Source organism: Notolepis coatsorum (assembly GCF_963971535.1).
Source record: "Notolepis coatsorum genome assembly, chromosome: 10".
Lineage (NCBI taxonomy): Eukaryota > Metazoa > Chordata > Actinopteri > Aulopiformes > Paralepididae > Notolepis > Notolepis coatsorum.
The window spans coordinates 22,095,339-22,121,679 of record NC_140174.1 but is presented as its reverse complement, the minus strand read 5'-3'; the positions used below and the strand labels follow the sequence as shown (position 1 = coordinate 22,121,679).

General features: G+C 44.3%; 1 protein-coding gene across 1 annotated transcript in view; it reads right to left on the bottom strand.

Moving 5' to 3' along the window:
- mrtfba (myocardin related transcription factor Ba) overlaps nt 1-24,385 on the bottom strand; it is a gene marked incomplete at both ends in the record, with an annotated part of 57,076 nt that extends 32,691 nt beyond the window's left edge. The window contains one exon of the mRNA XM_084322723.1: nt 24,220-24,385. Within this exon, the coding sequence (XP_084178849.1) occupies nt 24,220-24,385 (166 nt within the window). The remainder of the gene's footprint in view (nt 1-24,219) is intronic.
- Nucleotides 24,386-26,341: the final 1,956 nt, after the last annotated feature.

Here is a 26,341-nt window from a genome sequence, read left to right as displayed (position 1 = left end):
GGCCATTGATATGTTAGCCTAACATGATTCACACTGACTTCCAATCAGCCCTGTCTGGGACACACCCATCAGTATGACGGACGCACACTGATCTGAGACCTACACATCGGAGTGAAGGGATGGTGTGAACACAACTGTTTACACACACACACACACACACACACACACACACACACACACACACACACACACACACACACACACACACACACACACACACACACACACACACACACACACACACACACACACACACACACACACACACACACACACACACACACACACACACACACACACACACACACACACACACACACACAGTCATGTGTACACACAGAAAAAGTATCAATATACAGCATGTTATATACATATTCATATATTATTTTTTTCTTGACAATTTGCGGCAATACAAATGATTGGAGTGATATGGAGTGCAACGATTATCGTATCGTGACTCTAGTATTGTGACTCTAGTATCGTGATATCGTATTGTGACTAGTATCGTGATAATATTGTACTGTGACTCTAGTATCGTGATAATATCGCATTGTGACTCTAGTATCGTGATATCGTATTGTGACTCTAGTATTGTGATAATATCGTAGTGTGACTCTAGTTTTGTGACCGGCCACTGCCACTAAGCCTCTTCAACTCATTCAGAACGCAGCGGCCCGCCTGATCTCAAACCTACCGAAGTCGGCCCATGTCACCCCACTTCTTAGGGACCTGCACTGGCTCCCCATTGCTGCACGAATCCGCTTCAAGGCCCTTGACCTAGCATACCGTGCGGCAAAGGGAACTGCTCCCGCCTACCTCCGGTCAATGGTCTCTAACTACACACCCTCAAGACCCCTACGCTCTGCATCTTCTGGCCGCCTCAGACCTACTCCTATCCAAGCTCCGGGAGGGTCATCAAAGAGAAGTCGCCTATTCTCAGTCCTTGCCCCACAATGGTGGAATGAACTACCCACCCCAGTTAGGACAGCCGAAACACGTCCAATCTTTCGCCGTCGACTAAAGACTCACTTCTTCAACCATTATCTGAATAATAAAAAAAAAAAAAAAAAAATCTAACCCTAACTAACCATACTGTCATGCACTTGTCCTAATAAACTAACCTACACTGTAGCACTCAACACTTTGATGAACATTGTTACTCAGCTGATAGAGTTGTGCTCTTCCTGATGGCTTGTCGTACAGAACTTGTAAGTCGCTTTGGATAAAAGCGTCAGCTAAATGACTAAATGTAAATGTAAATGTGACTCTAGTATTGTGACACTAGTACCGCGACTCTAGTATCGTGACTAGTACCGTGACTCTAGTATCGTGATAATATCGTATTGTGAGGCCTCTGGAGATCCCCCCCCCCCTATTCTCTCACACAGACAATTCTCTCTGCATCGACCAGCACGGCGTGGTACAGGGCGGTGAGCGTTTGTAACCTACCCGTGGCGTGTCACCCGTTGCACTTCTCTGTTACACAATCGAGTCGGGAAAGTAGTCAAAGTCGAGGAATTGTGGTTTGCCTGGCTCATAAAATTCAAATCAAACTGTCAAAACTAGACTTGCAGATCAAATATGAATTGAGATCCAGCATATCCTATTTCACGCCTAAAATGTAGAAACATATTTGACTATTTTACAAAACCATTTAGGTGCAATTTAATGTCCACCATTGCCCAGCTGGCCTGGCCAATCCACTCATGTGAAACTCATATTATAAGTTGATACATCTAGTGATCTATGCACGACAACAATTGAAGTTATAACAAGAGGTTTAGAGATGTACTGCCCGGGTGTTGGGGATTGGGCAATCCTAATCCATTATTGAATTATTGGTCTCAGCGTCCGAGAAAGTGAAGGCCATGATGTAGCGGCGAAGCAGAGTCTGGGTGCTAATCCTGGGGGGTACGGGGGTCCTGGGGTGGGGGGAACAAATGTCTTTTGTGGTGTTTGTGGTAACACAATTTAATTTTTGTATTGTTTTATTATTTTTAGTTTTTTCCATTGACATTATCGTTGTTATGGTTAGTACTATGTCCTGTGAAGTCCTGTTTATTGTTATTGTTGCTGTGTTGTGGTGTCTTGTTTCATGTGGAAGAAGTGCTTGTTTGTGCCACTGAAACAGAAACTCGCTCTGAAATCCTGTGAGGCGTGAGTTGTTGCAGGAAGACAACACTGGTTCATGTTTGTGCATTTCCAAATTGTGCCAACAACATGTCGCCCATTTTGCATAGCGTTCTTCATACACTATTGATGCGGATGCCGCTCCATGAACGGAGACCCACTGCTGCAGACAGAGTGGAGGTCATGTGTAATTATTACAAATGGTAACAGACTGTTTTGACCGACTGATCATATTGCAGTGCATTGTTATGTCCGCGGAGCGAGACATAATAAAATCGGAAGTGTCTGTGTGTATGTGGGTGTGACAATATCTCATTATTGCTGCTGCCATGCGCTTTAAGATGCACTCTATAAATACATCTCCTAAACAATCTAAACAATTACTTGAGTAATTCACGAGAGACTCGATCTGGGAAAACATTGCTCGTGCCCATCCCTAATGCATAACTCTTTTCTTCAAATGTTTCCTCTTACTGTATTTTATTGATGTTATATATTACTGTTGTAAAGCACTCTGTGCACTCGTGCTGAGAAAGGCGCTATATAAATAATGTTTTACTTTACTTACTTACACAAGACACAAGACCAGTGACCTCTCACTCGAGGTCAGCTTGCGGTATGTGTGTGTGTGTGTGTGTGTGTGTGTGTGTGTGTGTGTGTGTGTGTGTGTGTGTGTGTGTGTGTGTGTGTGTGTGTGTGTGTGTGTGTGTGTGTGTGTGTGTGTGTGTGTGTGTGTGTGTGCGTGCGAGCGAGGGGTGAGACATTCCCACGATGTCCGACACGCCTCTCCTCTGTGTCGCAACACTACCGCCTGTGTTACCCAATCGCTGGGCTTCCACAGAATCAGCGTTGGTCTAGATGTGGGCGAGTGTGTGTGTGTGTCACTGTCTAATCCGTCTGTGACTAACCCATGCCAGTTTGGTTATTTATTATTATAATTTTTTGAATTACCTTTTTCCTCCTTCTTTTTCCGATTTTCTCCCATCCCAATGTCGTTATGCCAATTCCCAATCCCCTTCCTGGTCGTTGCGCACTCTACCCCCTACCGTCGGTCCGGGAGGGCGGAAACCATCACTCATAGGGCTGGGCGATATGGGCTAAATATGATATCACGATATTTTCTGACCTTTCGGCGATACACGATACACATCACGATGTTTTTCTTTTTTCCCCCAAACAATTCATTATGAGGCTTACCAAGACAGTATTTGAGTTTGCAAGCTAACATTAAAGACCAAAAAAAATACCCATGCATTTAGCATTTTTATATTATATATTAGATTTAGATTATTGGATTATTAGATTATATATTGCATATATTTAGCAATGAGATATTATATGATTTAGATATGAAATATGATGAATTGAAAATGGGGGACCCTGATGTAAACAAGACGAAAGTCTCTCTGGTCTGCATCCCCTTAATATTTAATTAGCATATTTTTATCATCAGAAGCATGAATAGTCTCTCCACTACAATAGAAAATAAAGATAAATAAATAAACATCTAGACATGATTTTTGAACGTTAACAGTAGGCTACCGGGTAGCTGCTAAAACGCGAATCAGTTGACTGTATCACTTTCCGTAGCTAGCCTAGCACGCTAGTTAACTTTCTCGGCTCGTCTGCAGTCAGCCGCCAGAGGCGAAAATGTGTGACAAACGAAAAGGAGATGACGGCAGCTCATCTGCAAAAAAAGTTAGGACCTACAGCAATCGCGAAAATTACATCAGCATGGGCTTCACTGAGGGACCAGACAAACGACCTGAGTGTGTGATTTGTGGAGAAAAGTTGGCAAACTCAAGCCTGAAGCCCAGCAAGCTGAAGAGACATCAGGCGTCTAAGCACCCAGAAACCGTTGGGAAGGATCCGGACTTTTTTCGGAGGAAAGAACAGTCTCTCAAGGCGAACAAGCCCGTTGATGTTAGAGTAGCGTGGAGCAGGGGTGGCAGTGATTTACAGAAGGCTACCGAAGCCTCCTTTGAGTGTTCGCTTTTAATTGCAAAAGCAAAGAAACCGCACAATATTGGCGAGCAGCTCATCAAACCAGCCTGCATCAAAATGGTTTAGAAACTGTGCGGCCCACAGGTGGCGGATAAACTAAAATCAGTACCACTCTCGAACAATGTAGTGAAAGACCGAATTGATAAGATGTCAAGTGATTGCGAGCAGCAGCTGTCAGAAAAGCTTAGAAAGGGTCCATTTGCCATACAACTTGATGAAACTACAACTGTCGCAGACGAGGCTGTGCTCATCGTTTATGTGCAGTATATCGAAAATGAGGATCTGAAGCAGGACATTCTCATGTCAGTCAACCTTACTACCACCACTCGAAGTGAGGATATTTTTACTGCAGTGGATTCTTACTTCATTCAACATAAATGCAAACCGTTCACCATTAGGGCCTGATTTGAGAGGATGAATACAGGATTTGAATATTGGCCAACATTTTGAAATACATATGGTGCAAGATGAGATTTGTTGATTGAAGGCACAAGTCAAAGAAGCATAGTGGGTCTAATTATGATGCATATGCCTGTGTATAAGCAGTTTGTTATTAAAATGACAAAAAAAAGTATTTTATGGTATTTTCTTAGGAGGGGGGTCCAGGAATTTCATCAGAGATGTTTGGGGGTCCCTGGGGGAAAAAAGGTTGGGAACCCCTGATCTAGGTCGACCTCGGACGTTGGTATGTTCGGGTAAATACGCTGATGTTATTGAACGTGTAACTATATAACGTTAATGCCACAAAACGAATGCCTTTGTTAATCATAAGTAGTAACTTTGATGCAGTAGTGTGTGTGTGGCGTTGTTCAAAAGTTTGAACGTGTGGACCAGATTGACGCGACACAATCCTCTTGGGCAAAACATCACGATATCCACGATACGTTTTAATGAACTGTACCCGATATTTATATAATATCGTCATATCGCCCAGCCCTCACATGCTTCCTCCGACACATGTGTACCCAGCCCACCGCTTCTTTTCACCTGGCAGCGCGGACTCTCACTGGGAGAGTGTAACGTGTGGAAGGTCACACTACCTCTCCTAGATCCTTCCCTTGCTGTGCAGGCGCCCCGACCAAACTGTAGGAGTCGCTGTTTACAACGACCAGGACCCAACCTCGCCGGGTTTCCCACCCGCTAACACTGCCAATTGTGTTAGTATGGACGGTCAGCCAAGCCGGAAGCACCACAGCTGCATTCGATCCCACTGTCTCTGTGGTGGTAGACAGCCGCTTAGTCCGCTGCGCTACCCGGCCACCACGCCAGTTTGGTTATTGATGATAATTGTCCATCCCCCAAAAAACAACATGAGAAACGATTAAAGAAAACAACGTAAAGTATAATTGCAGCGATTGGAGCCTCGAATCCACTTTTCCATCAACCTCCGACAAATCTATAGAAACATATCCATCTAAATTAGGAAAAGGAACGCACATCCAAACAGTACCAAGGTGAACCCCTGTCCCACCAACAACAAACTTGAACATGACGCTGTGGTTCTACAAAAGGTCAGACAGATCACCACAATCAGCCAGACGCTGTCCCACGTGCGACTGACCCCTTCCCGCCCTGAACCCGCTGACCGTCTGGCTCGGACCCCTTCCCGTCCTGAACTATAGTTCAGCTTTCAACACCATAGTCCCCACCACTGGTTGGTGGGGACTGGTTGACAAGCTGATCGATCTGTGTCTGAGCTCCGCCATGAGCGCCTGAATCCTGGACTTTCTAAGTGACAGGCCCCAGGCGGTCAGGGTGGGGGGTCATACCTCCAGCAAAATCACCCTGAGTATCAGGTCCCCCCAGGGCTGCGTGCTGAGCCCCCTGCTGTATTCACTGTACACACATGACTGTGTGGCCAGGTTCAGCTCCAACTCCATAGTGAAGTTTGCAGACGACACAGTGGTGGTGGGACTGATCTCTAACAATGACGAGAAGGCCTATCGGGAGGAGGTTGATGAACTGGCATGCTGGTGCCGGGATAACAGCCTACTCCTGAACATTGGTAAAACCAAAGAGCTGATTGTGGATTTTGGGAGAATACAGCAGGGGACACACACGCCACTGTGGATAAACGGGGCTATCGTGGACAGGGTGAGCATTTTCAAGTACCTGGGAGTCCACATCACAGAGGACCTGACATGGTCAACACACATAGATTCTGTGGTGAAAAAGGCAAAACAGCGCCTCTATCACCTGAGACAGCTAAGGAAGTTCAGAGTATCAGTATCAGATACTCCACTACTTCTACTCCGGGGCTGTAGAGAGCATTCTGACTGGAAACATCACTGCCTGGTTTGGAAACAGCATGGCACAGGACAAGAAGGCCCTACAGAGGGTGGTGCGCTGAGCAGAGCGTACTACGGGTATTGCACTACCACCCCTGCAGGACATTTAAAACAGGAGGTGCAAATCCAGAGCCTGCAGAATTATGAAAGACCCTCACCACCCCCACAACAGCCCGTTTAAGCTGCTGCTGTCACACGCTGTGAGAACAGAGAGACTCCGGCTCAGCTTCTTACCCCAGGCCATCAGAACACTGAACTCTCCACACACAAGCACACATGAGCACACACAGACACACACACACAACACTCATGCGGCAACCGCTAAAACAATCACTTTAAACAAAATGTCACTTTAAAAATGGAAAGTCACTTTAAAGGAAGGAGGTACTGTATAGTATAGTTTAGATACATTAACACTTTCAGTGCCACCAGGTGGCGCCAGAGTTAGCGCTTGAATGCCACCATCCACTTTAATGTTAACGTTAATATCGCCTAATCTATGTTTTAAATTATGGCTATGTGTCTAATCTGCCCGTCGCTTATCAAAGAATCATTTTCCAGTCAGTGCTGTCAAGGCAGATTGGTTTTTTATCGCTTCATTTCCGTTTGAGAGCATTTTGAAAAGCACCCGTTTTGAGGTAAAAAACAGCCCATTCTGGGCCATTCTGTGATAATCGTCTTTTACTGGAATATTCCAGAATGTTGATATTTATCGGCCTATTTATGAATCGTTTTCAAATAAACGCTAGATGATCAATATTATACGTACACGCACGGCCATTCGAGCCGCGCGCTGATAATAGCCGTGTTCATTTCCTCATGAATTTTACAGTGAAACCGATAGAGGACATTTCACAAAACAGCTTATATCTTCATCAAAATGCTTCATCAAAATGAGTCTGATTATCCTAACACTGATAACATAGATTCCTTACCTGACATCAGATGGTATCCAACTGGTATATTCCAATTCCTGATCACCATTCGAAAAAATCGATAAGTGTATAGATCTAACGTGTATACAGTAGAATTCATGATCCGCGGCGCTCAGAGGATCCATAATTAACTCTGGTAACCCCGGCTGCATCAGTGGACTGGAAAATGTGGAGTACAGGATTTTTTCCCCCATCCATTTTCATTGAGTCCATTCCAAAATCCCTGATGTCATCTGGGAGACGATAGGGGGCGCTTTTTTCCACATCTGATCGCCGGCGGCTCTTGGGTATACTAGGGTAGGCTCGCGTGATGCAATATGATTTCAGATCGCTAAAAAAATTAAAAAAAAATAAATTCCGAGAAATCTCGTGAGTGGCTTTCAACGTAACTATTATAAATCCGAGAAAACTTGTGAGTGGCAATCAAAGTGTTAAGAGTTCAAATTGTAACGTTAGATATTTATTTGTTTGGTGTAGAAGTATGGGCACCTGTTAGACGGGTGTAACTGGGTTTACTAAATTCTCAAAATGTGTAAAAAAAAAAAAAAATAAAAACTTAATTTGTTGAGGTCCTAGTCTGGGGGAGGGGAGGGGGGTCTGGCCTAGAGTTTTTTTTTTATATTGATTTTTTATTTTTTTTTTAGGGGGGGGGGTATTTTGTATCTATTTTTCTGTAACTCGGGGAGGGGGAGGGGGGCAGTTGGCAGCATTTCCTTTTGTATGGTTGTTGAACTGTTGAACTGATGCTGTAAAACTGAAAAAAAAAGAAAATACCAATAAACATATTGTTTAAAAAAAAGAGTTAAAATTGTAAATTGTATATTGTATAGTAGTGTTTCTCAGGAACTTAGCATGTCTTTTTTTTATCATGCATATCTTGTGTCTTACCTATTTAATATTTTTTTTCTATGCCTATTTTTATTATTGTATTTTGCACAATCAATGCGGGCATGACCACCCGCATTTCACTGTATGCGCTGGTATGTATGTGACAAATAAACCTCTTGATTCTTGAACTCGCTGAGAGTCTGGCTCTAGCTCTCTCTCTCTCTCCCTTCGCTGACATCCCCTTATCGCCAGCGGCCGGCCTCCCCCGTCAGCAGCTTAGACACGTCTCACGTCTCTCAGGTCTGCCCCTCACTCCCAGGCCCGTCTCATTCACACCCGACCTTCCGACCCAACTCTGCCCTTCAAGTCGCCACCTCACTGCCGATGGGCTGACACACATGCAGCACACACACACACACGTCTCCCAGACGGTCAACCTGGCGGCGCTCCAGGACCACCCGGGCCCCCTGACGGCAGCCTGGTAAACACCTGGGTGTCAAGACACGATATTGAGAGGAAGGATTCTGCGGTCGGTGAAGCAGCTCACAGGGTGGAAAATATGAGGGGTGTGTGTGTGTGTGTGTGTGTATAATAATAAAACCCAGGAGGAAGAGTGGGTGCTACTACTGTTGTCATTCCATACAGTTTTTCCACCGTCAAAAGACCCTATCAAGTTTCCTCTGCACAGCAGCGAGCTAACACCGCACCCATGTGTGACACTCGCAGCGTAAACACAGTTATCCAAAGCATGCTGGGACTCCAGACCAACCCCCCCACACCCACCCCCTCCACCGTCCCCACCCCCCACCTAGGCTGAGTTCTAGCTGTAAACACCAGCAGCACATTGATCATGGATCATGGAAGAGAAGACACTTCCTAAGCAGGGTAATCAATATCACGGTGACTACTACCGTCTCCGAGCGGACGATTAGGCTCCGGCTGAGAATCCAGTGGCGTTCGTAAAGCCGTTCCCGAGAGCCTCGGTGATCACTAGGGGTGGGACGATACATCGATCCAGATCGATACATCGATGTAATTATCAACAATCGAATCGGATCGATGCAATGTAATAAGATCGATTCATATCGATACTCTTATTTTGAAAATCCTGTGGCGAGTCTCATATCCGCCCAAGAACAACAGCAGTAGCTCCGTGTGTGTAGACGTTACAGCATAGCATTCTCCCTTTCTGTGTGTGTGTGTGCGCGCGTCTTTGGAAAGACCAGATGAGGTCAGAGGAGTTTGATGTTTAAGTTCAAGTTTCAAGTTTCAAGTTTCTTTAATAGTTGTCATACAGAAGTACAGAATACTTTTGTACAAAATGCTTCTTACTGTTGCGCTCCAGAGACTGTGCATGACAAGATAAGTATGAAATAAAGACATAGTAAAAATTAGAAGTAAAAAAAAGAGGTCACAGTGTTCAGTTTAGACATATGTACAATGTTCGTAGACGTAGTTACCATACAATATACAATACTGTGCAGTGTACTAATATACAATACTATATAGTGCAAGGCATAAATGGACGAGGTGCAGTTTAGGTACAATTCACAGTAGGTGTACGAGTTGTAGTGCAAATCCTTTATCAATAAATATAAAGTGTAAGTGTGTTTGTGTGATCTAAAGTGTGGAGAGTGGGTGCTGCAGTGTGTTGTTTGTTTGAGTGAGTGTGTGCGTGTGGGTGTGTGTGCTGTGTGCATTTGATGGTTGTTGCATAGTGATTATTGTTCGTTTAGCGATTATTGTTCGTTTAGCAGCCTGATGGCCTGGGGATAGAAGCTCCTTCTGAGTCTTTCTGTGCTCGCCATAAGACTCCGGTATCGCTTGCCTGACGGCAGCAGTTCAAAGAGGCAGTTGTTCGGGTGGCTCGAGTCCTTAATAATTCTCTTAGCCTTCCCCTTGCACCGCTTGTTGTAAATGTTCTGGAGGGTGGGAAGCCCCCCTCTAATTGTGCGTTCGGCTGAACGTGTCACTCTTTGTAGTCTGCTACGGTCTTGTGCAGTGCTATTCCCAAACCAGGAGGTGATGTTGCCGGTCAGGATGCTCTCTATTGTACATGAGTAGAAGTTCCTAAGGATCTTCTGACTGACTTGGAACTTCCTTAGGCGCCTGAGGAAGTAGAGGCGTTGTCGTGCCTTCTTCACAACACTGTCAATGTGTGTGGTCCATGTCAAGTCCTCGGATATGTGGGCTCCGAGGTACTTGAAACTGTTCACTCTCTCAACTGGTGCCCCGTCGATGCTGAGGGGGCTGTAGTCCTTGACCCCCGACCTCCTGAAGTCCACAATCATCTCTTTTGTTTTGCTGACGTTCAGGGAGAGGCAGTTCTCCTGACACCACTGTGACAGGTTCTCTACCTCTTCCAGGTAGGCCCTTTCGTCGTTGGCAGAGATCAGGCCCAGCTTTAAATGTTATTTAAACATAAACAATATAATACATAATAAATGTAGGCCTATACATGATCATGCAACATCAACAAATTGTTGTAGGAACGGTTTGGGAGAGGGAGGTAGGGAGTTAGGTTGAGTTTTGAGTTCCAAAAAATGGAGCTTAAAGTTTAAAGCTCAATATATCAAAACGTGGCACTTTACAGTGAACAGGAGGTCTATTTGTATTAAAAACAATAGATTGATTTTCCTTTAAATGTCTGGAAGAGCTCAAAAATACAAATGTCAAATGATATTTTCGTTACCTTTTTTTAGTTGATCTAAATGTTACTGATTGTGTTAAATGGGCATATGATATCATCTCATATCGATTGCAGGCACCTGAATCTAATCTAATCGTATTGTATCGTGAGAGACTTTGTGATATCGGCAAATATCGTATCGTTGTCCAAAGAATCGATATCGTATCGTATCATGATGAAAATGGTGATTCCCACCCCTAGTGATCACGTCTTCATCCGTCAGCGTCTCGTCCCCGAGTCACATGACTGCCAAGCGCCGCGGTGGGATCCTGTGAGTAGCGGCTGGCTGGCTGGCTGGCGCGCGAGCCGGCGGGTGAAACGGGGCTATGATCTCCTCACGCGTTGCATAGAGAATAGGCTGATCGGAATGTCGTCGACTTGATGATTCAATTAATTGTTTGCAATTGATTTGATTGATTGATTGATTGATTGATTGATTGATTGATTGATTGATTGATTGATTGATTGATTGATTGATTGATTGATTTAATGAGTGGTGGGACTACGTGGCCTGCCATCATGCATGAGTGATTCGGGACCAGGTACTGTATGTGTATGTATGATAGGGCTGAGCCCAAACGTTCGAACCTTCGTTCATTACGTTGGCATTCGAATTCTAAATCAACATTCGAATTCTTTATTTTAAATTTAAAAAAAAAAGTATTTTTTTGTTTAAATCTTTTTTTCTATTCATTCTGTTTAAACCAATCGGGTTTTTCTTCACAGTTGCAGATAATTAGGCTACACTAATATTATAGTATTAAAAGAAACTGATGAGTTATATTCATTAAAGAAAGAATCAAGAATCAAGAATCAAGGTTTATTTGAAAGAAAGTTGATTAAAAAAAATAAAAGCGGCTCATTTAATAAGATTAATCACTTTATTCAAATTGAGGATTTAGTTTGAGGATATTTATTTAAAAATATATAAATTATTAAAAAAAGACATTTAGAAAAAATACGTTTTTTTATTATAAAAAACGAAGGTTCGAACCCTGACGAAGTTCGAATCCCAAAAACAGGCTTCGGGGACAGCCTTAATGTATGAGCATACATACGTTAAGCCTGCATTTAGTTTTTGTCTGTTTTAGGGGGGGGGGGGCAGGGGATCTTTAGGGGGAGATAGCAAGGTAACAGTAGACGCCACATCATAGACGTATATCATCTGAATGCTGTGAATCTGAAGATTAATTTGAGATGACAGTGGATCAGGAGGTGGGGCAGTCGTCTGGTAATCGGAAGGTTCACGGTTAGATACTGTCTCCTCCCGGGCAGCGCGTCGAAGTGACGCTTAACTCCTACAGGAACTGCTCCCGATGATGCATGGTCGCCTCCGCCGTCGGTGTGTGAATGTGTGAGTGAACAGGTGAATGTGAGGCATAAGTTGGATAAAAGAGATATATAAATGCAGACCATTTACCATTGAGATGCAGCTCAGCAGCACTGTGTGTCAAGTCACTGATGGACACTGAGGACAGACCTAGTATGATGGCCGTTCCCATGCTAAATTATGTCGCATAAGTTGTTGCAGTAATTTCTGGGTGTGTACCATTTTTGACTACTTGAGAATTGAAACAGTCATGCTGTGATTTGGTATGGATGACATTTGGAGATTTTTTTGTAAGAATAACATTTTTAGACGATTGGATGGAGAGCACTTCTGTTCTGGAAATTGCTCAGAGACCCCCCTCTTACTGTGGATATACCCAGGGAGGGCAGACACCCCCAGGGAGGGCAGACACCCCCAGGGAGGGCAGACACCCTCAAAACGCCCAAGGTCTTGTGGTCGTAAAGTTTCACGAGGCTGTGATTATCCTAGACGTCACAATAGGTTTTTATACAGTGGGAATCGAGTTTTCAAAAGAGTGTCTCACTACAATGAAATGGCTACTATGGGGAATAACATCATCACACATGAATACAATAATGGACTAATTGGATCCACAAGGCTCTTGGATTTCCAGTCATATCCAATTCATGCAATATCCATGACTGTTTATGGACCACAGTATGCAGAGATATTCAAATACACTGTTTTTTAGAATAGGCAAGAATAACACATTTTGTACTGCATGTAAAGAACGGCGTGTTTTTCTGTCCAAAACTGCACGTGGGAAGCCATAGATCCCGCTGTATTCAGATATCCTGAGGTGAGAGGTCATGGGACCCCTTTGAAAATGGCCATGCCAGTTTTTCCGTCACCAAGATTTAGCCTAACTTTGGAGCGTTATTGAGGGGCGGAGCTAGGCGATCATGGAGTAGACGTGTTTCACGTGAGCTCCCTTCTATCGTGCGAAATATACTTTTCTCCCAATTAGTCTTTATTTTATTTTTATTTGTTATTGGTCTGCTTGTTGAGTCGTCGAGTTTCAACTACTGTCGTCGACTTTTTTCAACTTTCTGCGATGTCGGTGGTGGAGACCAGATCCATGAGCACCCCAGCCGGCAAACTGCCACCGGGCCTAACCTCGCCGTCGCCCGGTATCAGTGAGATAAGCGAAGCTGTACTCTCGGTCATGACCAAACTCCATGCAGACTTTGAGACACGCTTCGCTGAAACACAAAGAAAAGTGCAGGCGGAATTTTTTGATAACCTTCATCGAGAGATGTCAGAGGAAATTAGGTTGGCGGTCGACCCGTTGAAAGACAAGATGGAGTCGCTGCACGTTGTCTCCTCGGCTAATGCTAACGAACTAGCCACGCTAACGACAGAGGTCTCACTACAAGGCGAGAGGATGGCGGGTCTGGAGACCTCCCTGCTGGCTAGGCAGGCTGAAGTTGCCAAACTACAGTCGGTAATTGTGGAAATGCAGTCCCGGGAGAGACGCTACAACATCAGGATTGTTGGTGTACCGGAGGGCAACGCGGGAGGCCGTCTCTCGGAGACCATGCCGGAATTGCTGCAGGAAATACTGGGGAAAGATGTCCTCCCCAGCCCTCCCGTATGTGAATCGGCCTACAGAGCGGGCAGGTCCAGTCCTGGAGTGAACAAAGAGCCGAGGCCCATCATTGTCAAGCTGAACAGGCTTCAGCAGAGGGAGCTCATCATGCGGTCGGCCCGTGCCAGAAGGGGTAAACTAAGTCTTGGCGATCACAAAGTGGCCATTTTCGAAGACTTTACGCCGGAGGTTCAAGCACAGAGAGGCGAATACAAAGTGGTCATGTCCAGGCTATGGAAACTAGGCCTGAGGCCTACGCTATTCGCTCCCGCGAAATTATCTGTGCTGGGTAAGGATGATGATCGGCGTTCATTTTGGTCGTTGGCTAAAGCCAAAGGAATATCTCGGGGGGATAGCCGAGACTGTAGATTGATATCTATGTCGGGTGAGTGACTTGGCGATGTGGGCCTGAATACATTGATGGGGCGGACTACTCACAAATGCTTGTTGTCATGCCCAGACATGCTAACTGTCCACTGCCCATCCAAACTAGCGGGGCATCCCAATGACTTCTGTTACTTGCTAATGCCGACCTCATGGTCGTACGTGTGTGTCGCCTCTATGAAAGCTAGCGAGCTAGCTGAACAATGTACAAAACAGATTCTAGCGTGCTAGCCGGATTCATCACTAGCTTACGCGCTAGCCTCGGGCTAGCTAGCAGGCTGTGTCTATCGCCCGCGCCGAGACATTCGAGACCCGTTAATGTTTACGTATTTTGGTTGTTGTTGCTGTTTAAGTGACATCGGTTTGCACAATTCAACGGTGATCGGGTCCTTAACTAACTTCTTGTATGCTTTTATTTTTATATCCAGGTTGTTTTGAGCTTTGGGCTCCAGTAGTAGAAGGTCGGTTGAATATATATATACAATATATGATAGGTTGTGTCAGGTATAGCTTATTACTATCCCCGGGTTAATGAAGGTGTTTAATTCTATTCTTACATAGGTTATGTCATTCCAGCCGTTGTGCCTGATCAGAGGGGCTGTTACATGCGTGCACTTTGACCATAACCCTTTTTTCCCTTTCTTCTTATTGTCGCTGTTTAAATGACATCTGTTTGCGCAATTTAACTGTGATCCGATCCTACCTTAGACTATCTGCTGGTATGCTTTAATTTAATTTTGTTTTGAATGTTCCTTTATCCATTTATGCTATAACATTGCGACATTAATATGCAGACTCGGAAGTAGATGGTTACAGGGTTGATGTTGAGTTATTATATAATAATGGCTATTTTTTCCATTATAGTTGTCTCATGTTAGGGCCAAGGCTCACGGCGGTTTTCGACCGATATCTTTATTGAATTTAATTTTTATTTTTATTTGTGTTTATTGGACTAGTGGGGGTTTAATCAGGGGTTTATCTAGAGGGGGGTCGGAGTGGAGAGTGTCTTATTGGATTCATGACTCCAGTGGGAAATGATAGGAAGATGACCATCATTAGTGGATGGGGCATAGGGAGGGGATTGGAGAGTGGGTATAGGAGGGTTTATAATAGGACGGATGGGTTAGGGTTTAGAGTAGAAGGAGGGGGGGTTGTAACTGGGGTGGTATTTTTCTGTGTTTTATGTACTGTTGTCTTATATGTGTGTAATTGTTCCTCCTCTGAACTCCTGGGATTGACCGTCTGGTCCCACCTGGATCAGCGCCTCTGTACTCAGCCTGGCTGCACTGGTATGTTCTCTACGCATTTAGACAAACTCGACCATGGCTAAATTGAATATTTTAATTTGGAACGCAGGGGGTCTTAACGCCCCACACAAGCGTGCCAGTGTCCTTTGGTTATTGAAGAGAAGAAATATTGACATTGCTCTCCTTAGTGAGACGCATTTATTGGTGGGTGATGTGTCAAGGCTAGCAAATCGACAATATCACGTTATCTCCTCATCCTCAGCCGATGATAAGACGAAAGGAGTCGTCATAGTTACAAGACGTAACCTTGATATCAAAGTCCTGGATGTGTGGTCGGACACGGAGGGAAGGATTACTATAGCAAAAGTTGAGTTCTCTCATAGGAAGATGGCAATAATAGCATTGTATGCCCCTAACACATTTGATTCAGCGTTCTACAATACAATCACGAAGAATATGTTGGAACTTACTGGATACGCTCTCATTGTGGGTGGCGATTTTAATGCGTGCTGGGATGCGGAGATGGATAGGTCCGGGTCCTCTGAAACAAGCGACCAAAAACGGTCCTCTAAGGCCCTCAGGATGTGGGCCCAGGACACTGGGCTCGCAGACCTATGGCGCTTATCCAATCCCACCCTCAAGGATTACTCTCACCTGTCAGCCAGACACAAAACCTTCTCTCGAATAGACTATGCATTCGCGTCCCCTAATATGTTTGATAGTTTCGACGTCTCATTGGTTCCCCTGGCTCTCTCGGACCACAAGGGGATTTTCCTTGTGGCAACCTTTGGCAGGCTCTCCACGAGAGCTCCCAGGTGGCGTTTTAACTCAACCTTATTAAAGAACGATGATTTCTGTTCTGAGTAAACTAGCTGAATTCTTGCAGATCAATGTTGGCACGGTCGATGACCCCAGGGTCCTATGGAACGCATTGAAAGGATTTATCAGGGGTCATGTCACACTTCTCGCCTCCAATTTGCGTAAATCCCGGTCAAAAAAACTAGAAGGACTGGAAACATTATATGCGGACCTATACGCATCTTTGCAAACTAACTATAGTGAACGACTAAACACACAACGTAAGATAGTCAAGAAAGAAATAAACTCCATACTTAAACAGTCCGAGTTCTTGATACATAGGACAAGGCAAAATTACTACTTACACGGCTCCAGGCCTAGCCATCTATTGGCAATGAAAATACGCTCGAATGATCATTTCTCGGATATCCCCTCGATCAAGACGCGACAGGGTACAGTCACTACTGATTCGAAAAAGATCAACAACACTTTTAAAGAGTTTTACTCACAGTTATATAGCTCAGAGGTTAATCTCGACGACTCTAAATTTGAATCGTTCATTGGCGGGCTTGAGATACCCCACATTTCTGAGGAAGAGGCTAAGGAACTGGGGAAACCGATCACTCTTATGGAACTAAGGGAGACGATTGCTGAAATGCAGAGGGGTAAGGCACCAGGCTGGGATGGTATTCCACCCGAGGTGTATTTAGCTTTCTGGGACCAACTGGGTCCATTGATGCTCAATATGATCAATTACGCTATCCCCCTGCCCCCTCCAATAGACCACTGGCGCAAGGTACAATCGATGGTATCTAAGTTTATCTGGAATAACAAACGCCCGAGAATCAAAAGAGCTACTACTCAACGTAGGAAATCCCTGATTTTAAGCTTTATTTCTGGTCCTTTTCACTGAGACCTCTGATGTGCTGGCTAGACCCTGTAGATGCTGTATCTTGGCGCTCCTTAGAAGCGGCGGCGGTCTCACCGCTAAGATTGCAGGATGTGGTGTACTCCACTGTCCCTATTTCGAAATGCTGACTGAGGTATGGACCGATCATAACTCACGTGATCCAGACGTGGCGTAATGTACAGAAGTCGTGTGGGGTTAAATGCCCATGGCACCTGGACTCTCCAATTTTTAATAACCAGCAATTACTTGTTGGGCACAAGCCGGTTAATATTCCTCAATGGCAAAGGAGGGGGGTTCATACTCTGGAGGATATTTATGATAAGAACGGCCTCCGTGCGTTTCAGGACTTAAGAGAATTTTATGATCTTCCCGGCGAGTCCTTCTTTCTTTACCTTCAACTAAGGTCAGCGCTGAGGGCGCATGGCGTGCCGTGGGCTCAAGCTTTGCAACCACACCCCTTCCTCAGGCTCATAGTGCACAGGACGACCTCCAGAGGGTTTGTCTCAGACTTTTATACGCTCTTAATTCAGTCCACGTATAAAAATGTATCATTGGATACAATCTGGCGTGTGGATATCCCGGAGTTGGACCCCGAGTTTGACTGGGATGATGTTTGGGCAAATGTGGCATTGTCTTCCCACAACCCCAATCACCAGCAAATTCATTTTAATTATATTCATAGGACCTATCTTACACCTAGGAAGCTATTTGCTATGGGACTGATAACCGACTCTCGGTGCACTTTGTGCTCTCAAAAGGCCACTGGCACTTATATGCATATGTATTGGGATTGCCCACCAGTGGCCCGCTTCTGGAGGTCAATAGCGGACAAACTTTCAGATCTGTGTGGCTTAACTATCCCATTCACAGCTGTTACGCTACTCCTGAACGATATAACAACACTACCCGCATCCGTACAACTGAAAAGGGTTGTCCTAGCGGGCGTCACAGCGGCGAAGAAGCTAATAGCAATGAGATGGAAGGAGCCTGAGAAGCTCACAGTGATTAACTGGTCCCTAACACTGTTGGATGTGATTTATCTTGAGATATCCACGGCGCGGGTGATTGGGGTGGGGCAGGCTGGGATTGACCTATGGTTCGCAGCAGCTGAGAAGGTCAGGACCGCTGTGTGCGGCTGAGCGGGGTTGGGGTGCTTGTTCGGGGGAGTCCGGCGGTCTCGTGGGAGGGGGAGGAGGAAATGTCTTGTCTGTCTTGTCTTTTGTGATGTCTTGAATTTAACTAGGGATTTTATTGGGGGGCAGCTATTTAGCTAGTTCTCGCTATTTGGTCATCTATTAGATAGTACCCTGGAATTTTGAATTTAAAATTTAAAAAGGTTGAACTCTGTTTTCTTTTCTTTTTGTCTTTATAATTTATAAATTGTTATATTCTGTATTATTATTGTTTTTGTTATTTTCCTGTGAAGTTCTGTGTATTGTGATTGTGATTAATGTGTTGTCTTGTTTCATGTAAGTAATAATAAAAAAAAATTGATAAAAAAAAAAAAAAAAAACTGAGCGTTATTGAGCTAGCAGGGCATGCTTGGTACCAATCAGGGATGTGCAAGAATATCCGGTTAGCCGATTAACCAGTTGTTCTAAATCAACTGCATATTCTTAATGGTTAACCTGTTAATCTGTAAGCCGTATTTCGCCTAAAGGTACATGCCTAAGTAAATGGAAGATTGCTCCACTTCTGCAAGGTCAATTAGCATGTTCTTGGTATCTAGGAACATCTAGGGACCTGGGGGTATGTATTTCCAGTGTCAGAAATATTGTGTCCGTTACTAGGCTTGATACAAATGTGATGAAACAAAGGAGAATATAAATTATGATTTATGATTTTTGCATCTTTGATCAAAAATTTATACGGGTAGGAGAAAATGCTCACTGAGCTCATCACCACCGTATTGAGATCATGTGTAAAAAATCTAAGCAAATGAACCGCGGGAAGATGATTAAACAGAAGGATTTGTAGATACAGTAATGAATGATAATCGATTTTAACCCTTTCTCCGCCGATGACGTGTTAAGACGTCATTCCTCGCCATGCGTAATCTGCCAATGACGTTTTACAGCGTCTTTGAGATCAATATTTCAAATTTCTGTCATGGTATTCATATTTCACCCATGGATCCTTGACTGGTGCTGTAGGACTCCGCTCAACTCTCCAACGCTGCAATACCGCCACCTGGTGGCCGATCGCCGAGTTACAACCGGATGTTGATAATTGTGACACCGGTGTGTCTCCCTATTCCCTCCGGCACTCCATCTTGACACACTGGATAATCGATCCGTTGCCATAACTCAATAAACAACATTATTTGGATGTATATAGTATTATACAACCTGGAAATGGATCGCATAGATCAACATCCCATAATAGCGATCTTTTTGCTCCACGCTCATCACCCAACGGTAAGAGGAGACTGGGGTGAGTTTCAGCCTGTTTGTTTACCATTTTCGATACAAACTGCTCTGATCTATATATCACCCATACTACATGAATGATTTAAGGTCGGCCACGGACTTATAAACGACCCCCCCCCCCTGGCCTCCGGTCAACCGTGCATGATGAGTCATAACGTCTGGGACCTTGTACAATTGACATTTTTAATCTGGCGTCAATCGCTATCAAACTGCATTTGATGATATAATATATGCATAAATGGCTATAACTCACGTTCTATGAAATACTGCAGAAAACGATAAAAACATATTTATACTCTAGACCGTATTTTTGTATGAATGTGTGAATGAAAAAGTAAAACGTTCCTACATCCTGAACGATAGCTAATCGATGTTGAATGGGCCATAGTAATGTCAATTTAGCAATATAATTTAAAAAGTTATAGCCCTGCAAAGTAGGTGAACATCTCCATAGACAAATAGAGCTGGCAGACTGGCTACAAGGATGGATATAAGCGTGGCAGAGAAAGGGTTCATTATAAATTCATATTTGACCTTGAACTTGACCTTATTATGGTCAAATCATACATCTATGGATAGGGGAAATGCTCCTCTTTCCAATGGCAGGGTTGAATCTGGATTTAGTCATTTCCTTGCGGTTTTTATGATAATTAGCATTTTCAGATACATTTGTATTTCCGATAAATCGTATAAAACATCGGTAAAAATGAAAATATACACTTTGACTACTGTTTTTGATAGGGTTATGGTCTTTACTCTTGGCTACAATTTTTTTTTTTTTTTTAAACATTGACCTCTTAACATCCAAGGGCCCACATGTGGACGATTCTTTGCCGACCTCTAGTGGCTCGGGTGTGCATTTCTTTTAATACAATATATAGATAGAATTAAAGCCCTATTTGTTGCCTGTCGATTGCCCTTTCAAGTGACAAAATCCGTTCAGCGGTTCTCGAGTTACATGCCGATATGTGAGGTGTGCCCCAAAGTACGCAAAAGTACACATTACCACCCCCGACTCCCGGGGCTCTAGCTCAGTCAATCATTTGGCGATCTCGAAAATCTTTGCACAGGGTTGTAGCTAGGGCTGGGCGATAAAACGATAACTATCGCGATAAATTATTTCCTCGAAATAAACATGAAACGTGGTCGCAAAGTTTCGATATATCGATTTTCCAAACTTGGATATCAGCACACAAACTAACAACCAATCAGTGAAGGAGATGGCCGACAGTGAAGGAGACCCGCGGTGCACCTCTGGGTAGAGAGGTAGGACTCTAGTAGTAAACAAGGCTGGCTAGGATAACTAGCTTGCACGGCGCTATATTATATATTTACGTGCCGAGTATGTGTGTGGCGTGAATTCTGAGGCCACGTTTATAGTAGTGTGGGGTATACAGTGGACGTCGTTTCAATATATTGTGGCGGAAGAGAGTATCTTAGTGTCATATTTATTACATTGTCTCATGAGATACTCCGCTTGTCGGCTAACTGCTAACGTGCGCGGACTGATGACGACATCAACTCGACTCGACTCCTCGAGACATTCGCTTAGAAACAACAGGCTGGCTAGGATAACTAGCTTGCACGGCACTGTTTTATATATTTACGTGCCGAGTATGTGTGTGGCGTGAATTCTGAGGCCACGTTTATAGTAGTGTGGGGTATACAGTGGGCGTCGTTTCAATATATTGTGGCGGAAGAGAGTATTTTAGTGTCATATTTATTACATTGTCATGAGATATTCCGCTTGTCGGCTAACTGCTAACGTGCGCGGACTGATGACGACATCAACTCGACTCGAGACATTCGCAGCAGCATAAGAAGTTAATTAAACTTGACAGACATTATATCGACGATAATTATCGATATCGAATTATATGAAAATAATTTTATAATTTTATCGCGATAACGTTTTTGGTCATATCGCCCAGCCCTAGTTGTAGCCAATGAGTGTGGCTTTCCAATGATACCCCATGATATGATAATTGGGTATCTAATACTGTCTCTATTGATAAAGAAAATAAAAGTCCCCTATAGGGGGACCTTAAGGCTTAACGGTTCAATATTATTTTGTATTGATTTTATAGTGTGAATTAGGGCTGGGCGATATGGCCTCTAAATGATATCGCAATATTTTTTGGCCATATCACGATACACGATATATATCGCAATATTTTGACATTTCCTCTAAAGCACTTAAAAATGCTTGATTTAACCCTTTGATGCATACAGTCACGCCAATATGATGATTATAATAAGTCCCTGCAAAATATTTTTCCATTATTAAACCATGAAGATGCTTTAAAAAATTATTAAATGAAAATGTACTAAGAGTAGTCTACTGACACACTAATAAAAAAATGTATTTACATCTAAGACAATTTATATAAAAACTATTGGGTGCCTAAGACTTTTGCACAGTACTGCGTTTTCTATCCACTTTAGCCAAACACACACACATACATATATATATATACACACTACTGTGAGAAAATAATAATCACACACAAAGCCTTACAAAGGGACAATGGCTTATAGCAGACTTAATGATTTTAGAATATTTCAGATAATGAAATGTTTATATCATCAACTATCCAGTTAGTATTTATACTGTAACGTTTGGCCACTTTAAATCATTGAATGTAGAGAGAGAGAGAGAGAGAGAGAGAGAGAGAGAGAGAGAGAGAGAGAGAGAGAGAGAGAGAGAGAGAGAGAGAGAGAGAGAGAGAGTTTGCGTTTTGAGCGTATAAGCTGCCGTAGGCGATGATGTCACACTCGAATGTAAACACAGGAAGTTGAACACACGGAGATTGAAAGAAACGAATAACCAATAAATATGAAGTTATCGTTAAACCTCTGTTGTCAAGCGTCGTCAATATACCCACCCCCTTTTCTCACTAATGGAACTAGTGTCGTGGAGTCCGCTTTGAGAGCTAGCAGTTAAGAGCTAACGCTAGTTAGCTTAGCCTATTATGGTTTAACTTAGCAGCTAACGTTAGCCCATTGCATGTCATTGAAGGTCCGCGCTGGTCTGTGTAATGAAATTACAATTGCATGTCATTTAAGGTCCGCGTTGGTCTGTCTATAATGAAATGAGAGGAACGCTCTGCACTAAAGCAAGTCTCATATCAGCCGCGACGTGACAACATATACTCGATGTTCACGATATAGTAATTTACTACATCTCACGTAGAACAACTCGATATATCGCCCAGCCCTAGTGTGAATGTGTAAAAACGTTAAATAAAGTGAGACAGTGAAGCAGAAAGAGGCAGATGGCTCGATGGCTGTTTTGTGGGCTGTTTCAGACAAATTAACAACATGGTATGATGGCTTATTATTGCCATCCTTTGAGTAGTGTTGATTATCAATAAGGATGATTGATGACGAGCATATCACTATAAGCCCCACAGGTAGTGGGCGACAGTGGCCCAGGAGGTAGAGCAGTTGTCTGGTAATCTGGTGGTTCCCGGTTCGATTCCCGGTCCTCCCGGGCAGCTTGTCGAAGTGTCCTTGAGCAAAACATTTAACCCCTAATTGCTCGCGATGAGCAGGTTGGCACCTTGCATGGTTGCCGTCGTTGTGTGAATGTGTGAGTGCATGGGTGAATGGGAGTAACAAAAATTGTAATTGTTAACAACAACAGATAGCCTGCTATCGAAATAACCGCTATGCACGTCCCTAGTAGTAGTACAGATGGATTCCCAAGGTCGTCTCGTTTCATATGGTACCAATATCTTCACTCTAGCTTTAAAAGCAATTCCGCTACAGCCTCCAAAAGACAGTAACGTCGCCCGTCTACATACAGTGTGAACTCTTGTCAGGGTGTGTGTGTCTGTGTGTGTTAGAGCTGTCCCTGAAGCCTGTTTTTGGGATTCGAACTTTGGCAGGGTTTTTCGAACCGACGTTCGAACCTTCCGTTTTTAATCATGCAAAAAATTTGCTCCTAACTAATTGTTCTGGTTCAGTACTGTCGAGTCTTGACTTTAGGCACATTTACACATAACGTAGAACATATGCGAATATTGCTGCGGTCAAAAATGGTTATTAAAAGTAGTAGTACCTACCTACTGGTCACAGGAGGCTTCAATAACGTCTGGATGGTAATCCATTTTGTGAATCCATTTGTTGTAACAACATCTTTGTTGGCCGACGGCTCCTGCTATCTTAAACGTCAGCAAGCTAAACGTGCATAGCTTAACGAGCATAACATAACTGTGTAACGTTAAGTAACAGTTAAGTTCAGCATCACTGCATACACTTGGTTTAAGCCAAACGTCCATTCGTAAAACGTTGTATTATGAAATAAGACGGGTGAGTGTGTGAGTCTCTCTCTCTCTGTTTTATTTTTTTGCATGATTGATTCATTTCCTGATCATGTATGATGGACGGTGACCCCCTCCTCATCTCGACTAGACTGTTGTCTGTGTGTCCGTGCGTGACTTTCGTCACTTTAAATACATAATTTTTTTTTTTTAAACATTTAAAACTAGGTTTGAAGATTCGGGTGCCAACGTAACAAACGAAGGTCGGAACCTTCAAACGTTTGGGCTCAGCCCTAGTGTGTGTGTGTGTGTGCGTGCGTGCGTGCGTGCGTGTGCGTGTGTGCGTGCGTGTGTGTGTGCACGTCCCCCTCACCATTCTTGCGCTCATTCAGCAGGGGCAGCTTCTGCGTGGTGGGCTGCAGGGTCAGCTCCTCCAGCTCGTGGGTCACCGCTTCACTCTGCGGACTGGGCACCAGCAGACACAACATCCCACAATCCCCCTCTGCTCCCAGCAACCCCTGGGCAGCCTGGAGCTCCATCCTGCCTGAGGGTGTGGGGTGGGGGGGTCAGAGGTCTCCCTGGCAACCGGCGGGGGGGGGGGGGGGGGGGGGGGGGGGTCACCGTCCCTCAGTGTCGTCGCCGGACGATACCTGCACGGAGAGGAAAAGAGAGCGTTTAGAGCGCTTTCAGACGGCGGTGTGTGTTCAGGAGTCGTTGTGATGGAAGGGGGAAAAAGCCACAAGCATCCGATACTCCTCTCTCATTTGACAAATCACACAGGGGGGGATGTGTCGCTCAAGGGCATTTCTGCGGGCTCTTCAGAAACTCCAGCGAGAGCTCCGAAATAATTACCGTCATCATCCAAGTCGTGGCGGTGGTTGGCATGACTACGTCGCAAAGACCCGGCGAGCCGACGGCGGTGGCGTTTTGACTACGAACCCGTGCCATCTGGAACAGCTTGCGTTTGCCACACGCCCCGTGTTATTCATTACAGGGGTTTTTCGGGCGACCGAACCGTTACGGCTATGAAACGATTGTCTCAAAACCGCCACTTAGGAGGAGAAACAACACCGGGCACGAAGGATGAATGCATCTTGTGTTCAGAAGTGGCTCTTTTTACGACCTGGAATGATGACGTCGCCTGCCGCGCACTCGAAACAGAACCGGAAAAGTCTCATGAAGCGAAAACAAACAGTTTAGTATCCATGGCTTCTCTTAATAACCCCATAAACGGCCGATGACGGATGGCTTAAGAGCCCGATACGCGGGACGCCCCGTCGCTCTCCAGCACCCCCCCCACATCCATCTATTACGGGGTCTCTAAAGTAGCCCCTGTTGCTGTTGGCTCACGTCTTGGTCCCTCCGTGGAAGGAGCCAAGAGGCAAGAAGAGGTTGTGGGAGACGCTGCTAATGGGACAGAAATACACTCTAAACTAGATTTGGCTACAAAACGTCTCTTATTCCCCCGCGGACGCCGGACCGGCGGTTTGAGATTATGCAAAGGCGAATCACAACACCGCTTAATGCTATACACCGACAGTAATAGAAAACAAAGTTGTTTTACAACTTGCTCCTTTGGCTGTCTTAACTCATTGACTGCCACGCTGGCCGCGCATCCTGCGGTCAGTAGGCCAGCTTTCCGTGACTGTTTTCGCGATATTTCATGATCTTTGCGGAGCTATTTGTATATTCTATATTATAGCTATGGGGAAAATGGTATGGCTCATTTGACAAGACACTATTTGCAGTACAACATGTAAAAAGGCGTTCGTTTCTACACACTGTAGTTTATTACACGCGGAACATCGCCCATTTCTGAAAGAATCCAGTCTTTTTCCATAGAATGCGAGATAGGACGCGTTATGTGCAATAAGCCTGAATCGATTCATTCCCTGAACCACCAAATCAAAAAGGTATATAACATGTACATATGTACCTTCACAAAATCATCAAGGGGGGGGGGGGGGGGGGTAGTCTTACGCCGAAAATCCGATCGTTAGAAAAAGCCTGGTTTATGACCGGTACAGTAAGCCACTGTGATCATTACATAAACATGTTTCACGTTCAGTAAAATAGGCATAGGGGGTCCTTACCTTAGCCAGAAGGTAATCCAAAACGAATAATTCCAATGATCCCATCGGCGATCGCGATTACAAGTTTATATTTAATTACACGTGTTACGGGACACTATAGGTTTTGATGCGATCGGATCTGCTAGCGATTGCTTTGGAAGAGCTCCTCCCCCACAGAGCGAGCCTCGATGCCTCGGTGCATTCATTGACAATACTGCTGCCTTTCTATCAGAGTTCAAAAGGTAGACAATACTGCCATCTGGTGAGATTCGATTGGCATTGCAATTCCAGCGTATGTGGCTGTGCCACGGTGATTCACAGAGAGCTCTGGCCGGGTCTGTAGAGCGGGGATCAAAGGAAAAATATCAAACGATCTAATAACGAGTATACTCGTTATTGGCGCTCAACGCATGGCACCCAATA